This window comes from Taudactylus pleione, unplaced genomic scaffold, assembly GCF_031769625.1.
Source record: "Taudactylus pleione unplaced genomic scaffold, aTauple2 ptg000190l, whole genome shotgun sequence".
Classification (NCBI taxonomy): Eukaryota; Metazoa; Chordata; class Amphibia; order Anura; family Myobatrachidae; genus Taudactylus; species Taudactylus pleione.
The window spans coordinates 1,609,269-1,622,022 of record NW_028284592.1 but is presented as its reverse complement, the minus strand read 5'-3'; the positions used below and the strand labels follow the sequence as shown (position 1 = coordinate 1,622,022).

Genomic DNA, 12,754 nt, shown 5'->3' with positions numbered 1-12,754 from the left:
CTTATGAATAACTTTTAAAGGCATACACCATCTTGTTACAAAATGGAATCTCATGTGGGTAGCCTAAGATCAACTTTCTCAAACGCATCACCATATTCTACAGTACTCTGCTTTATGTTTTCAGGACAAGAGCTTATTGCCAACAAAATAATGTAAACCGGGGAGATGGCAACATGCATTAATTGTAAATCGTGCATAGTTTGTGAAACTAGTTCTATATCCAAGATGTTCAGTAGTCTTCAAACACACTAATATATATATATTTTTTTCTTTTGTTTTTAAGGTAATGCTTCCTAGTGCAGTGATGTAATGGCTTGCCTCACAATGACTGAAATGAACATGACCACAATTCCTATTGTTCGCCCGAGTGCAGATGTCCAACTGAATATAAATTCCGCAAGGCTCAGTGAGCCAGGATTTCACATTTTCCTATATCATGCATTGGGCAAGACTGAAGGAGATTACCTAGTGTTACCCCCTGGGGAGTATAATGCGGAAGAGATATGCATCACTGCTGCTAAAGCTTGTGGTAAGTACAGATTTCGTTTTTATATTTGTGAATTTGGGATTTTTGTTGGAGTGTGGTATTGTGTCAAATGTTTTAACGCATTCATCATTGTGTCAGTGTTTTACATCTCGGTGTAATTTAAATTGTTTCCATGTGAGAATATACTGTAGGACTTTGTTGTCTGACTAACTCTGGAACTAATGTAGATTATAGTAATATTGGATGCGGAATGAAGGTCCTTAATTCAATCTAGATCACACAGCCTTATTTGACTAGAACAAATAATTATGGATATACTGACTAGGTTTGTCTAAAGTTCAATACTTGCCATATTCCATAATATATTAATCTGTTAAATGGATTTTTATTGGATGACCAATGCCAGCTGATCATACAGGGCCTGATTCAGAGATGGACTGATTTACACAGGCGCACACAAGCGGCTGTGCAAATTCATCCTTATCGCATGCAAATGCAGAAGGGAGGTGTCAGACACCTTCTTGCAGGCTGTGATCACCATTGCGACCATCGCAACCGATGGTCGCGATGGATGCTCCTTCGGTCAGGCAGTAGGAGCTGAAGCCTCCTGCAGCCTGGCTGAGTCCTGGTCATGCATGAGGCCAGGAATCTGCATCCGCCAACGCAGACCCTGGCCTCGCCCCACTCGGAAAATGGATGCGACACACCTCCGTTTGCGGGGAAAGGAGCCCAGGCATGCCCCCTAAACGCTGCAACATGTCAATCATGCTGCTGCTTGGGGGGTCTGCGAGCGAAATCGCAGGACACGTTCTGCACATGCATAGAACGGGTCCTATGCAGACCCTTCAGTATCGGAGATGTGCGTTCATCCTTCGAAGAACGTACACCTCTGAATCAGGTCCACAGTTCTTACAACCTTGTAGTAGTGCTATGACGTGTAGAATTACACCACTGTGGTAATTCTTAGACTACATATTGGCTATACGACATTAAGCATTTAACATTCTGTTTCTGAAAACATGCCCGAATAGACATTATGTTGAGATTAAAGTCTATTCATTTGTAGGGTGTAGTAAGAAAGTTATACAGCTGAGACTGCTTACAGAGTTAAATGCGTTCCTGCTCTGCCAGTCTATTAATTGACTTTCTTCTGAACAACAGAGATCAAGGCAAAGATCAGCTGGCACTGGTGCATGGTACATGATCCAGGGTACACTGACAGTAGCTCTAAACTTGGTATGCAGCCTTGAAAAACTGTGTACATGCCAAATTCTTCTTTAATCTCAACTAAAATGCATAAACTAAGGTTTTGCTTTTCTTTCGCTGCTATTTAAATCCTAAGCAAATGTAAATTCATTTTGTATTTCTTCTGTATTGTAGCAGAGAAGGCAGGTGTTGCAGACAGGGGGCCTGATTCAGCGTGTACTGCTGGTCTAGAATCTGCGCCGGCGCCTGACCCGTACAGCGCATGTGCAGTGAGGGTCCTGCGTGTTCACACGCAAACTGGCCATTTGTGGGAGGGGACAGTGACTGCCTCCGTTTCCCGAAATCGAGGCGTGTCATTGGGGGGAAGGAAGAGGAAAGTATCTCCGTCGGCTGACAGAGATTTTCTAGCCTCTTTCTCTTATCTGCGGCGGCCGGCTTGCATGACCGGGCCACTTAGCCGGCCATTGTCCTCCCAGATTATCTGATGCTGCGTTGTACAACGCAGCTAGGATAAGTAATCCATGCAGGAGGAGTGATGCCTCCCGCTGCATAACTATAATTGCAAGGATGGAATTGCAAAGCTGCTTGCGTGCAGCTTTGCAATTCCGTCCTACGCTGAATCAGGCCCAGATTCTTTAGTATGTGTCAATGTACAGTAAATGGTGTATGTGTGTGTGTATTGCTGAGTGTATGTATATGTATTATGTGTATATGTGTGTTTATATATATTTGTGTGTGTGTGGGTTGGACATGGGATGCAGTGGTCAGAATACCGACCCAACTAGGTAAGGTTGTAACCCTAACTTACCTCCCCCCCCCCTCCCTGCGCATCCCAACCCCTTACCCGATATCTAACCCTAATACTTGCCGTCTGGAAGGTGGCGCCAGTATGCTGAGCTCCAGTATCCCGACTGCCGGGATTGTGACTACATCCCATACGTGACGGTCACTGATATGCTCTCTGTATTATATGGCGGTCACTGATGCTCTCTGTGTTATATGGTGGTCACTGTGATGCTCTCTGTATTATATGCAGTCACTGTGGTGTTCTTTCTATTATATGCTGCTCTCTATTTTGTATGACGACACTCATACCTGAAGAGGGCGCATCAATTGATGAAGGCTGGTGTAATAATGCGAAATCCCTACATACAGATTGCCAGCGAGTGATTGGTAGATCGCAAAAGAAAAAACATAATTGGTTTGATGAATCTGATGCCAATATACAGAAGCTCATTGAGCAATCGATGTGCTTCCTAAAGAATTTAACATATAACACAATACAGAATCATCCAGCAGGAACTGAAATTGAAGGTGCGAGTACTGAAAAATCGGTGGTGCCTTGCAAAGGCCGAGGAACTACAGCATTTCTACTTCAGGGTCCATAGGGTATCCACAGGATACCTTGGGGTATAGGTGTGACGTCAGTCGCTGGGCACCATAGAGTTAAGCTTTTCAGCCTCCCAGGATGCACTAGGATCCCCCTCCTATACCCCGCCCCCGAGCCAAGGCACCCCAGTTTAGTTTGGTGCCCGGCCGGCGTGGGGTGCACCTGTCGGAGTGGGGGCCAGAAGAGCCCCTGAAGCTTTCTTCAATGCAGCTGTGGCTGCACATCTGGATGTACAGCATGGACTGTCAGTCCTGACGTCCATGCTGTCTTCCCTACACCCCCGCCAGTACCAGAACGCCGGTACCGATCCGGGGATGCTGGTGAGCATCTGGGGTCACAGCTAGCGGTGACCCCAGATGTTCCGGACCATGGCCGGATCCAAGGGGGGCAAAGGTAAGCAGCGGGGTCCCGTGGTGGGTCCCCGCTGGTCACATGGTCCTAAGTCCCCAGGCAGGGGGCTCCCTGGGGACTGGCTGCAGCGTGGAGCCAGGCGACCAACCTGTGCTTTCCACTACCCCCTGGGACAGCGGACCGCAGCAGAGCGGTAGCGCTGCGGCGTCCCAGGGGTTAAATGCATGCCAGGGGAGCGCGCCTTCCCTGTCTCACAGCCGGCGCCTCCCCCGCTGCACACAGCCCTCTCTGCATGCTGCCGACTGGTCCTGTGGCAGCGCTCCTCCCCCAGGCCAGCCTCCTCTCTGCTCCTCGGCGGCCATCTTCTCCAGAACGCATGGTGAACGCTGCTGGAAGCGCTGGACGGAAGCATCGTGGTCTGGGTCCCCCCGCATACCTCTCCTCCGCTGTGGCTCAGGTCTGTGTATGCAGCGCTGTGTCCTACCAGGCCCTGTGTCTGTGTAGTTGAGTGATCAGCGCTGTTAGTGCAGGAATTGTTATTTCTCTGCATTGTATGTGACTGTGCTAGCTCTGCCTGTAACTTTTCTTCTCTAAACTGTCAGCTTTATTACTGTCCCTGTTCTTTCTGCTAAAGCCCTTGCGGTGCGGTGCTGCAGGGTGGTCTCTCGCCTATTTAATACTTAATTGGTGAGAGAGGTCACATACGTGGTGCCATCATGTCTGAAAGTGATTTTCCCCTCCGGCTACAGTGTACCACGTGCAAAGTACCGTTAGCGGAGGGGGAGGGTAGCGCGGAGGGCCTTTGCCGGCAGTGTTTGTCCATGGCGCGGCCTATTACAGTTACAGCACCGGTACAGGAGCCGCCCTGGGCTTGTTTCGCTCAGGCGTTAACAGCTTTAGTGGGCCAGTTAGCTCCGCAGCCCGCGTTTACTCCGATGGGTTTGTCCCAGCAGTCTGTGGTGTCGTCACCCATGCAGGGGTTCCCACGAAAATTGGTGGTACCCCACAGTCTCCCTATTTCCCCGCTCCCGGGTTCTCAGGAGCCAGCGTGGGTTAACTCCCTGACGAGTTCTGTACAGCACTTGTCGGATGTGTTGCAAGGGGAGTCTGTGATGCGGCCTCATAAAAGGCCGGTGGCGTCTCTGTCCGCTCCTTATGAGGATGACGAAGGGACGTCTGATGATGGGGAGATTCTGGATCCTTACGATCAGGAACCTCTCCATACTAAGGACGCTGATGCTAAGTCCAAAGTATATATTCCTGGACTTATTCGGGCGGTCCGCACAGCCTTGGTGATTGAGGACGAAGTTCCCCCAGCGGCTAAATCTAAGTATGCCTTTTTCAAAGATGTGAAGGGCGATGCCACAGTCTTTCCTCTTTCGGGTCAGTTGGTGGACCATTTAGAGGAGGCGTGGAAACAACCTGGCAAAAGATACCAGCCGCAGAGACGCCTGGCGGTGGCTTATCCGTTCGCGGATAATTATTTTGCTAAGTGTGAATCCCCTCCACAGGTGGATTCTCACGTGACCCGTCTTGTCCGTAGTGCCACATTGCCGATGCCATCCATGTCCTCCCTTAAGGATGCTACGGACCGCAAGGTAGAAATCTGCCTGAAGTCCGCTTATTCCCTTGCAGGGGGGGCAGCACGGCCGGCTATGGCCATTTGCTGGGTTGCCAGAGCGATGGAGCGCTGGGCAGATTCATTAGAGGCTTCTTTTGAATCCGACTGTCCGGCCGAACAGGCGGAGTTGGTTGGCAATCTCCGTGATTCGGCCACCTACATCAACGAGGCGGCTCTAGACATTAGTACTCTGGTGTCTAGAATTTCTTCAGCAGCGGTAGCTGCTCGTCGCACCTTGTGGCTGCGATCCTGAAAGGCAGACGCAGATTCCAAGAAAGGTCTGGAAGCGTTGCCGTTTACCGGAGAAGTTCTCTTCGGTCCGGATCTGGATAAGATTGTGGCCACGCTGGCGGCAGCCAAAATCTGCTTGTCTCCCGTCGGCCGCTGCTCCTTCTGGTTCTGGACCATCGTCCTTTCGGTCATCTAGGGCCCAGGGCAGGCCCAAACCACAGTCGTTTCCCTCGACAGGCTGGCCCTAAGAAATCGGTCAAGCCCCGGAAGCAGGCATGGAGTACCAGACGTCCGGCCCCCAAGCCAGATGACAAGCCTGCGGCCTGACGGTCCGAGCCTCCCTTTGGGGGATCCCAGGGTGGGAGGCCGCCTGCTGCAGTTCTCCCGGTGTTGGTCGTTCACTACGACAGACACTTGGGTTCTGGAGGTGGTCTCCCACGGGTACGCCCTCTCCTTCCGGCACAGACCCCCGGCTCGATTCTTCACCACGGGTCTACCATCAGACCGGAACAAGGCTACGGAGCTGCGGAAGGTATTGCACACTATGCTCCAGGCTGGAGTTATAGTGCCTGTTCCATTCTCCCAGAGGGGCCAGGGTTTCTATTCAAATCTATTTTTGGTACAGAAACCCAATGGGTCATATCGTCCGATTCTCAACCTCAAAGCACTCAACAAGTCTTTGCGGGTCCCGAAGTTTCGGATGGAGACCCTACGGTCCATCATTCTGGCGCTGGAACCTGGGGACTACATGGTGTCATTGGACATACAAGATGCTTACCTGCATGTCCCTATTCTTTTGCGCCATCAACAGTTCCTCAGGTTTGCAATCCGCAGCGACCACTTCCAGTTTCGGGCGTTACCTTTTGGCCTGGCAACAGCACCACGTGTTTTCACCAAGGTGATGGCGGTCATGGTGGCTTCTCTGCGGCTGCAGGGAGTCCGCATGTTGCCGTATTTGGACGACCTGTTATTGGTGGCAGGATCTCCAGAGCTCCTGTTACGCCACTTGGACCTGACCATTGCACTGCTGCAACGGCACGGCTGGCTAATCAACTGGCAGAAGTCCACTCAAATCCCGTCACGGAGGATTCTTCATCTTGGAGCCTTATTGGACTCGGGACAGCAAAGGATCTTCGTGACGGAGGACAAGATCTCTGCTTTACAGTCAAGGGTGCGCAGTTGCCTGCACAGCCGCCGTGTGTCCTTACACTCGGCGATGAGGTTACTGGGCTCCATGGTGTCGGTGTTCGACATGGTGGAATACGCCCAGTTTCACTCCAGACCTCTGCAGCACCTGATCCTGTCCAAGTGGAACGGGCTGCCTCAGTCTCTGAAGTCCCAGACAATTGTGCTCACCCCGGAGGTTCGCCTGTCCCTTGCGTGGTGGTTACAGACGACCCACCTCAACAAGGGACGTCCGTTCTGGGTTCCAAATTGGGTCCTGTTGACAACGGACGCCAGTCTTCGGGGCTGGGGAGCAGTTTCGGGTCCACACTTGTTCCAGGGCAGGTGGACGCCGACAGAAGCAGAGCTTCCAATAAATATCTTGGAACTCCGTGCGGTCTTCAATGCTCTCCAGCAGGCACAGCGGTTTCTCCAGGGTCGCCCGGTGCAGGTCCAGTCGTACAACGCTACCACCGTGGCCTACATAAACAGGCAAGGAGGAACTCGCAGTCGGGCGGCTCTCGTAGAGGTCTCTCGGATCCTGGTTTGGGCGGAGCGCAATCTTCCGGCCATATCAGCGGTCTTCATCCCGGGAGTGCTAAATTGGGAGGCGGACTTTCTAAGTCGCCAGGACGTTCATCTGGAGGAATGGTCCCTGCACCCGGACGTTTTTCAACTACTGGTGGACAGGTGGGGTCTTCCAGAAATCGACCTCATGGCGTCCCGGCACAACAACAAGTTGCCGGTGTACGGGTCTCGCACAAGAGACGAAGGGGCGTCTCTGGTGGATGCTCTGTCCGTCCGGTGGACGTTCCGGTTCGCATACCTGTTCCCTCCGGTCTCCCTTCTTCCACGGGTAATCCGGAAATTCAAACAGGAAGGAGGGACGCTCCTGTTGATAGCTCCCGCGTGGCCCAGACGGCATTGGTTCTCAGACCTTCGGGGTCTGTCCGTGGACAGTCCTCTGCGGTTGCCGCTACGACCGGACCTTCTGTCCTTGCCTTCACCCGGACCTGACTCGGCTGTCTTTGACGGCGTGGCTGTTGAGACGGCCATGCTGAGGTCCCGGGGGTTTTCCAGCTCTGTGGTGCGTACCATGTTACGAGCTCGGAAACCGTCTTCCGCGAGGATATACCATCGCGTGTGGCATACGTTCTTCCAGTGGTGTCGACCGAGAGGTTATGCACCGCGGGAGTTTCGTCTGTCTCGGATTCTCGCCTTCCTGCAAGCGGGACTAGATCATGGGCTTCGCCTTGCTTCTTTGAAGGTACAGGTTTCGGCCCTATCTGTCTGGTTTCACCGTAGGATTGCTACAATCCCGGATGTGCGCACCTTTATGCAGGGTGTTCTCCGCATTCAGCCGCCCTTTGTTCCACCTGTGGCGCCTTGGGATTTGGCTGTGGTCCTGAGGGCTCTCCAAGGACCGCCGTTTGAACCACTGGGCTCAGTGGATCTTAAATGGCTAACAGCTAAGACTGTTTTCCTTCTGGCCATTGCTTCGGCCAGACGTGTTTCTGAGTTAGGGGCTCTTTCTTGTAGACCCCCTTTCTTGGTTTTTCATGGGAACAGGGCAGTGCTCCGCACTCGGCCCGAGTTTCTTCCCAAAGTTGTTTCCCAGTTTCATGTTAACGAGGAAATAGTTGTTCCGGCCTTTAACTCACCGGGTCTTTCCCTGGGTGAGGCCTCTTTGGATGTTGTGCGGGCCTTAAGGACTTATGTTGACCGCACTTCTTCGTTTAGGAAGTCGGACGCTTTGTTTGTCCTCTATGGCTTCCGTAAAAAGGGTTGGCCTGCTTCAAAGCAAACTTTGGCAGCCTGGATCAGTATGGCTATTTCTGAAGCTTATCTTCATGAAGGCCTACCGGTCCCTCCTTCTCTGAAGGCTCATTCCACTAGGTCTGTGGGTCCTTCGTGGGCAGCTCGACGTGGTGCCTCGGCAGTTCAGATCTGCAAGGCTGCTACGTGGTCCTCTGTCCATACCTTTGTGAGGTATTACAGGTTTGACACCTTCGCCTCTCGGGATGCTTCCTTCGGGCGGCGGATTCTCCTTTCTGCACAGGAGAGTCCCCACCCTTAAAGGATACTGCTTTGGGACATCCCCAAGGTATCCTGTGGATACCCTATGGACCCTGAAGTAGAAAATATGAGATATGGTAAGAACTTACCCTTGTTATCTCTATTTCTACGAAGTCCATAGGGTTCCACAGGACTCCCTCCCTGTCGCACCTGTGCTGCAGATGGGCTTTGCTCTGGTCACCGGTTTTCCGTCTCCCTCTGGTGAGAATGTGATTCTTGTATGTGTCCAGATCTTTTTTCTCTCTCTTCCTTCTCCTCCTCCGGCCTATGGCTTGATAACTAACTGAGGTGCCTTGACTCGGGGGCGGGGTATAGGAGGGGGACCCTAGTGCATCCTGGGAGGCTGAAAAGCTTAACTCTATGGTGCCCAGCGACTGACGTCACACCTATACCCCAAGGTATCCTGTGGAACCATATGGACTTCGTAGAAATAGAGATAACAAGGGTAAGTTCTTACCATATCTCATATTTTTGCAGATACTGTACCAACCAGACTGCAAAGCTCTTTGAAGGGCTCAACAGTGTCTTCGGACCCAGATGTAAGCAGATGGCCCCAGTCTACTCGTGTGGTAAAACCAAGCGACTTACTGACCCCGAGGACATTCTTGGACAATGGGCTGGACACTTCATTGAAGTGTTAAACCCAGGCAGCCAGGGAGTAGACTTAAGGTGCAAACACACGTAACGATTTTTCGAACGATTTGTCGTTAACGACGTTGTTATCGCTCAATCGTTCAAAAAATCGTTCAGTTTCTGAGTTATAACGATGAACGATAATCCTTCAAGCGTGTTCCTGTTTGTAGTTTGTAGTTCATCGTCCATTTCAGACTGTCCAACATAACGATTTTCATTAAGGGAAGGAACATTTTTCGTTCATTGTAAAAAATCGTTCATTACACTTCAAAAAATCGTTCACTTTTTCAAGGGAAAATCTGACAGATAATCGTTGGTTACAAAATCGTTGTGTGTATGCACCTTTACTCTGCATAAGCTTGCTTGAGAATCTGACAACAGCGTTAGAATTTGAAGACCCATTGTCTTTTGAGGAATTCCATCAAGCAGTGAACCAACTCAAAAATGGCCCACCTGGCTCAGATAGTCTGCCCACAGAAGTCTTTAAGTTTAGCGGTACGAATTTAAAAAGCTGATAATATCTGGTAGGCAGAAGCCATACCTCAGGAATCTTCCATATATGAACTGTACAAAGGCTAGGGCAATTTGTCGGATTTCGGATCGTACAGGGGCATAGCTGCTTCTAGTGCAGCTGGTAAAGTACTCAGTCATATAATTAACAAATGTCTGCATATGCTAGCATAGCAACTTTTTCCGGAGAGTCAATTTAGGTTTCGTCTCAATAGGGGCACGGTTGACACAATCTTTGTTGTTAAGCAACTTCAAGAAAAAATCCTGGAACAACATCGGGCTCTCTATATGTGCTTCATTAACCTTGAGAAAGCTTTTGACAGGGTACCGAGGACTGCTCTTTGGATTATGCTCAACAAGATTGCATGTATGGCGTGGTTGATTAACTTAGTAAGCCAATTTATCGACTGCATGATGGCCAGAGTACAACATAAAAATTACTTCATAGACAGATTCCCAGTCACCAGCAGTGTCAAGTAAGGCTGTGTAATGGCTCCCACACTTTTCGCCATTTACTTTGCTGCTGTGATGAATGATTCTCTGAAAAACTGCAGTGGACAAATGCAAATAAACGTAAGGACCATTATGACCTATTTTGCTTCAGGGCAAAACGGAAAGTCAGGCAAGTCTCTGTGTGAGAAGTTCTGTATACCAATGATGTTTGCCTTATGGCTGACAGCATGGAAAACTTGCAGCAATACGTGGGCCACTTGGATACATTGTTGTCCACCTGGGTGTAAAACAGCTGGAAGATGTACATTCATACCTAGGATGCATAATACGAGACAACTGCCTCGTGTCCGAAATTGCTACATGTACTGGCAAAACTGCTCCTGCTTTCTGCAATCAGACAGTATGGAAGTCTCCAGCTGTAGATAAAGCAATCATGCTGCCCTTATTGCTGTACGACTCTGAGACCTGGTGCCTCTACAGGGAAGACATTTGAAGACTGAACAGCGTCCTCCTGAAATGACTTTGGGCAATTCTGCGTGTGAATTGGCAGGATCGTGTCCCCACACTGAGATTCTTCGTCAGACCAAGATGAACTGCATTGTGCTTGCTGATGAGGTTCAGGGACGTCAAGAGCTGCGCCAAGCCCTGGGGAAGGAAGCATGGCCACGCCCCCTTAGGCTTAAAGAAGAAAATTTTGTAGCGCGCCGGGGACGGATAGTGCTGTGAGCCCCACAGCCCGACACACAGCTGGGGGGGGGCGTGATCAGTGCGATTGCTCCTCCCCACAGGTATGGGAGACTGCTGCAACTTCTGCTGCTCAGCAGCTGCGAGCAGTCTCCCACTGCAGCCCAGCACACAGTAGCGTGTGCTGGGCTGCTGTGAGATGAGAGGGAGGGGGTGGGCGGCGCTGGGCCCTTCTAGCAAGCCTGGGTAATTAGTATCCGCTGCCCCCCACTCTCGGGGGCCAGTTGAGATGGTGTGGACACCTAGTGCAGATAAATGTCCGCCCGCAAGTGGGTCGATGGTCCGCACTGCGCATGCGCACGACGGAGGGAGCTCCGTTGTGCGCATGCGCGAGACGCGATGAGCGAAGGACTTTCCTTCGCTCGGAGTGTCTCATCAAAGGGGGCGTGCTGTCGATGTTGACTGACAGCACGCCCCCTTTGGTGGGCGTGCCGGGGGCGTGCCTGCCAGACGGAGGCGTTCCCAAGGGAACGCCTACCGTCTGAAGCCGGCCCCACTGACATCACTAGTGATGTCAATGGGAGTGATTTTGGCTCTGATAGAGCCAAAATCACTCCTGGCCTTGCGGTTGAAAAACTCAACCGCAGGCTTTTGCTCGCAGTTTCGATGGTCGCAATGGTCAAGACCATCGCGACAATCATCCTGCACGCTCGTATATGCTGTGGGTGGTGACCCACAGCTATACGAGCGTCCAGGAGGACGCTCCATTTTAATGGAGATGGGCCCTGATTCAGAGCGAGCGCTCTGGTCAGAGCGTCCGGCTCTGAATCAGGGCCTCTGTCTGTACTCAGAGCTTTTGAGTGGAAACACAAGGCTGGGGATCAATACCTGTGGTACAAGGATGCCTTGAAGCATAACTTGGCTTCAAGCGGCCTGTCTCATGACACCTGGGGGGGATCTCGCACTAGGTATGACGGACTGACAAAATGCTGTCAAAAATGGAACGGATAACTTTGAACGTTTGCGCTTAGAAGATCTTGACGCCAAGCTCCAAATCCCTAAACCCTTTCGAAACCTTCCTATGCGGTCAACCCAAGCAGACCATTATACTGTGCCCTCTACAACTGAATTTTCAAGACCAAGTTCGGCTTCGTTAGTAACATAAGAGCGCACACTAGATGATGGCAGGAAGTCGCCGTCTACTGACACGTCATGGAGCTATAGCGGTCACTGCAATGCTCTGTGTTGTGTATAGTGGTCACTGCTATTTGTGTGTGCATCTCTTGCTCAGGGCACCAAGATGTCTTGTTATGGTTCTGCGCTTACCTGCACAGAAATATCTGTTGCCAATGACTGCTTTATTTATTATTGGAGGCTGACGATGCTGCTACCTGACAATAGCCAACTGTTATTCTGCTACCTTCTGTATCAGGTGTTCACCACACTCTGTTCCCTTTAAGACCAAACATGTTATGGAGGGAGGTGGACAGAAGCTCCACCCCTGTCACATTATTACATTGATATGTCCAATCCAATTTTTTTCAGCATCTAGCTCATTTGCTGTTTCTTTTACATGCGAGCACAAAAAATTGTATAAAAGTCCATTTTTCACTGAAGCAATGCAGAAGCCAGAAATGGACAATGCCTTTTACCTTAGTCTCATATTTCAGATATTACATTTTGGAGTCAATCAGTTCAGTTATCCTTAGATCCTCAATTTTGTTGTGATACATCTTATTATTTGTTGATTATCCAGACACAAGCTAGTCTGTTTCTCACTAGTTACTTCTGTTTGGAAAATGCACGCAGCTTAATCTTCAATGCTTAGTGAAATAGTAGGCTAAGGCTGATTTTATTTTTATTTTTTTAAACTTTTTTGTAATGCTTGTAAAAGTATGGAAATAATGAATCTATACCCGCATGTGATTGGTGGCATGGCGGCGAGTCT

General features: G+C 50.4%; 1 protein-coding gene across 1 annotated transcript in view; it reads left to right on the top strand.

The window, feature by feature from the left end:
• JAK2 (Janus kinase 2) overlaps positions 1–12,754 on the top strand; it is a 251,653-nt gene that overhangs the window by 54,644 nt on the left and 184,255 nt on the right. Inside the window, exon 2 of the mRNA XM_088476585.1 lies at positions 284–529. Coding sequence (XP_088332711.1) covers positions 310–529 — 220 coding nt within the window. The 5' untranslated portion in view covers positions 284–309. The remainder of the gene's footprint in view (positions 1–283; positions 530–12,754) is intronic.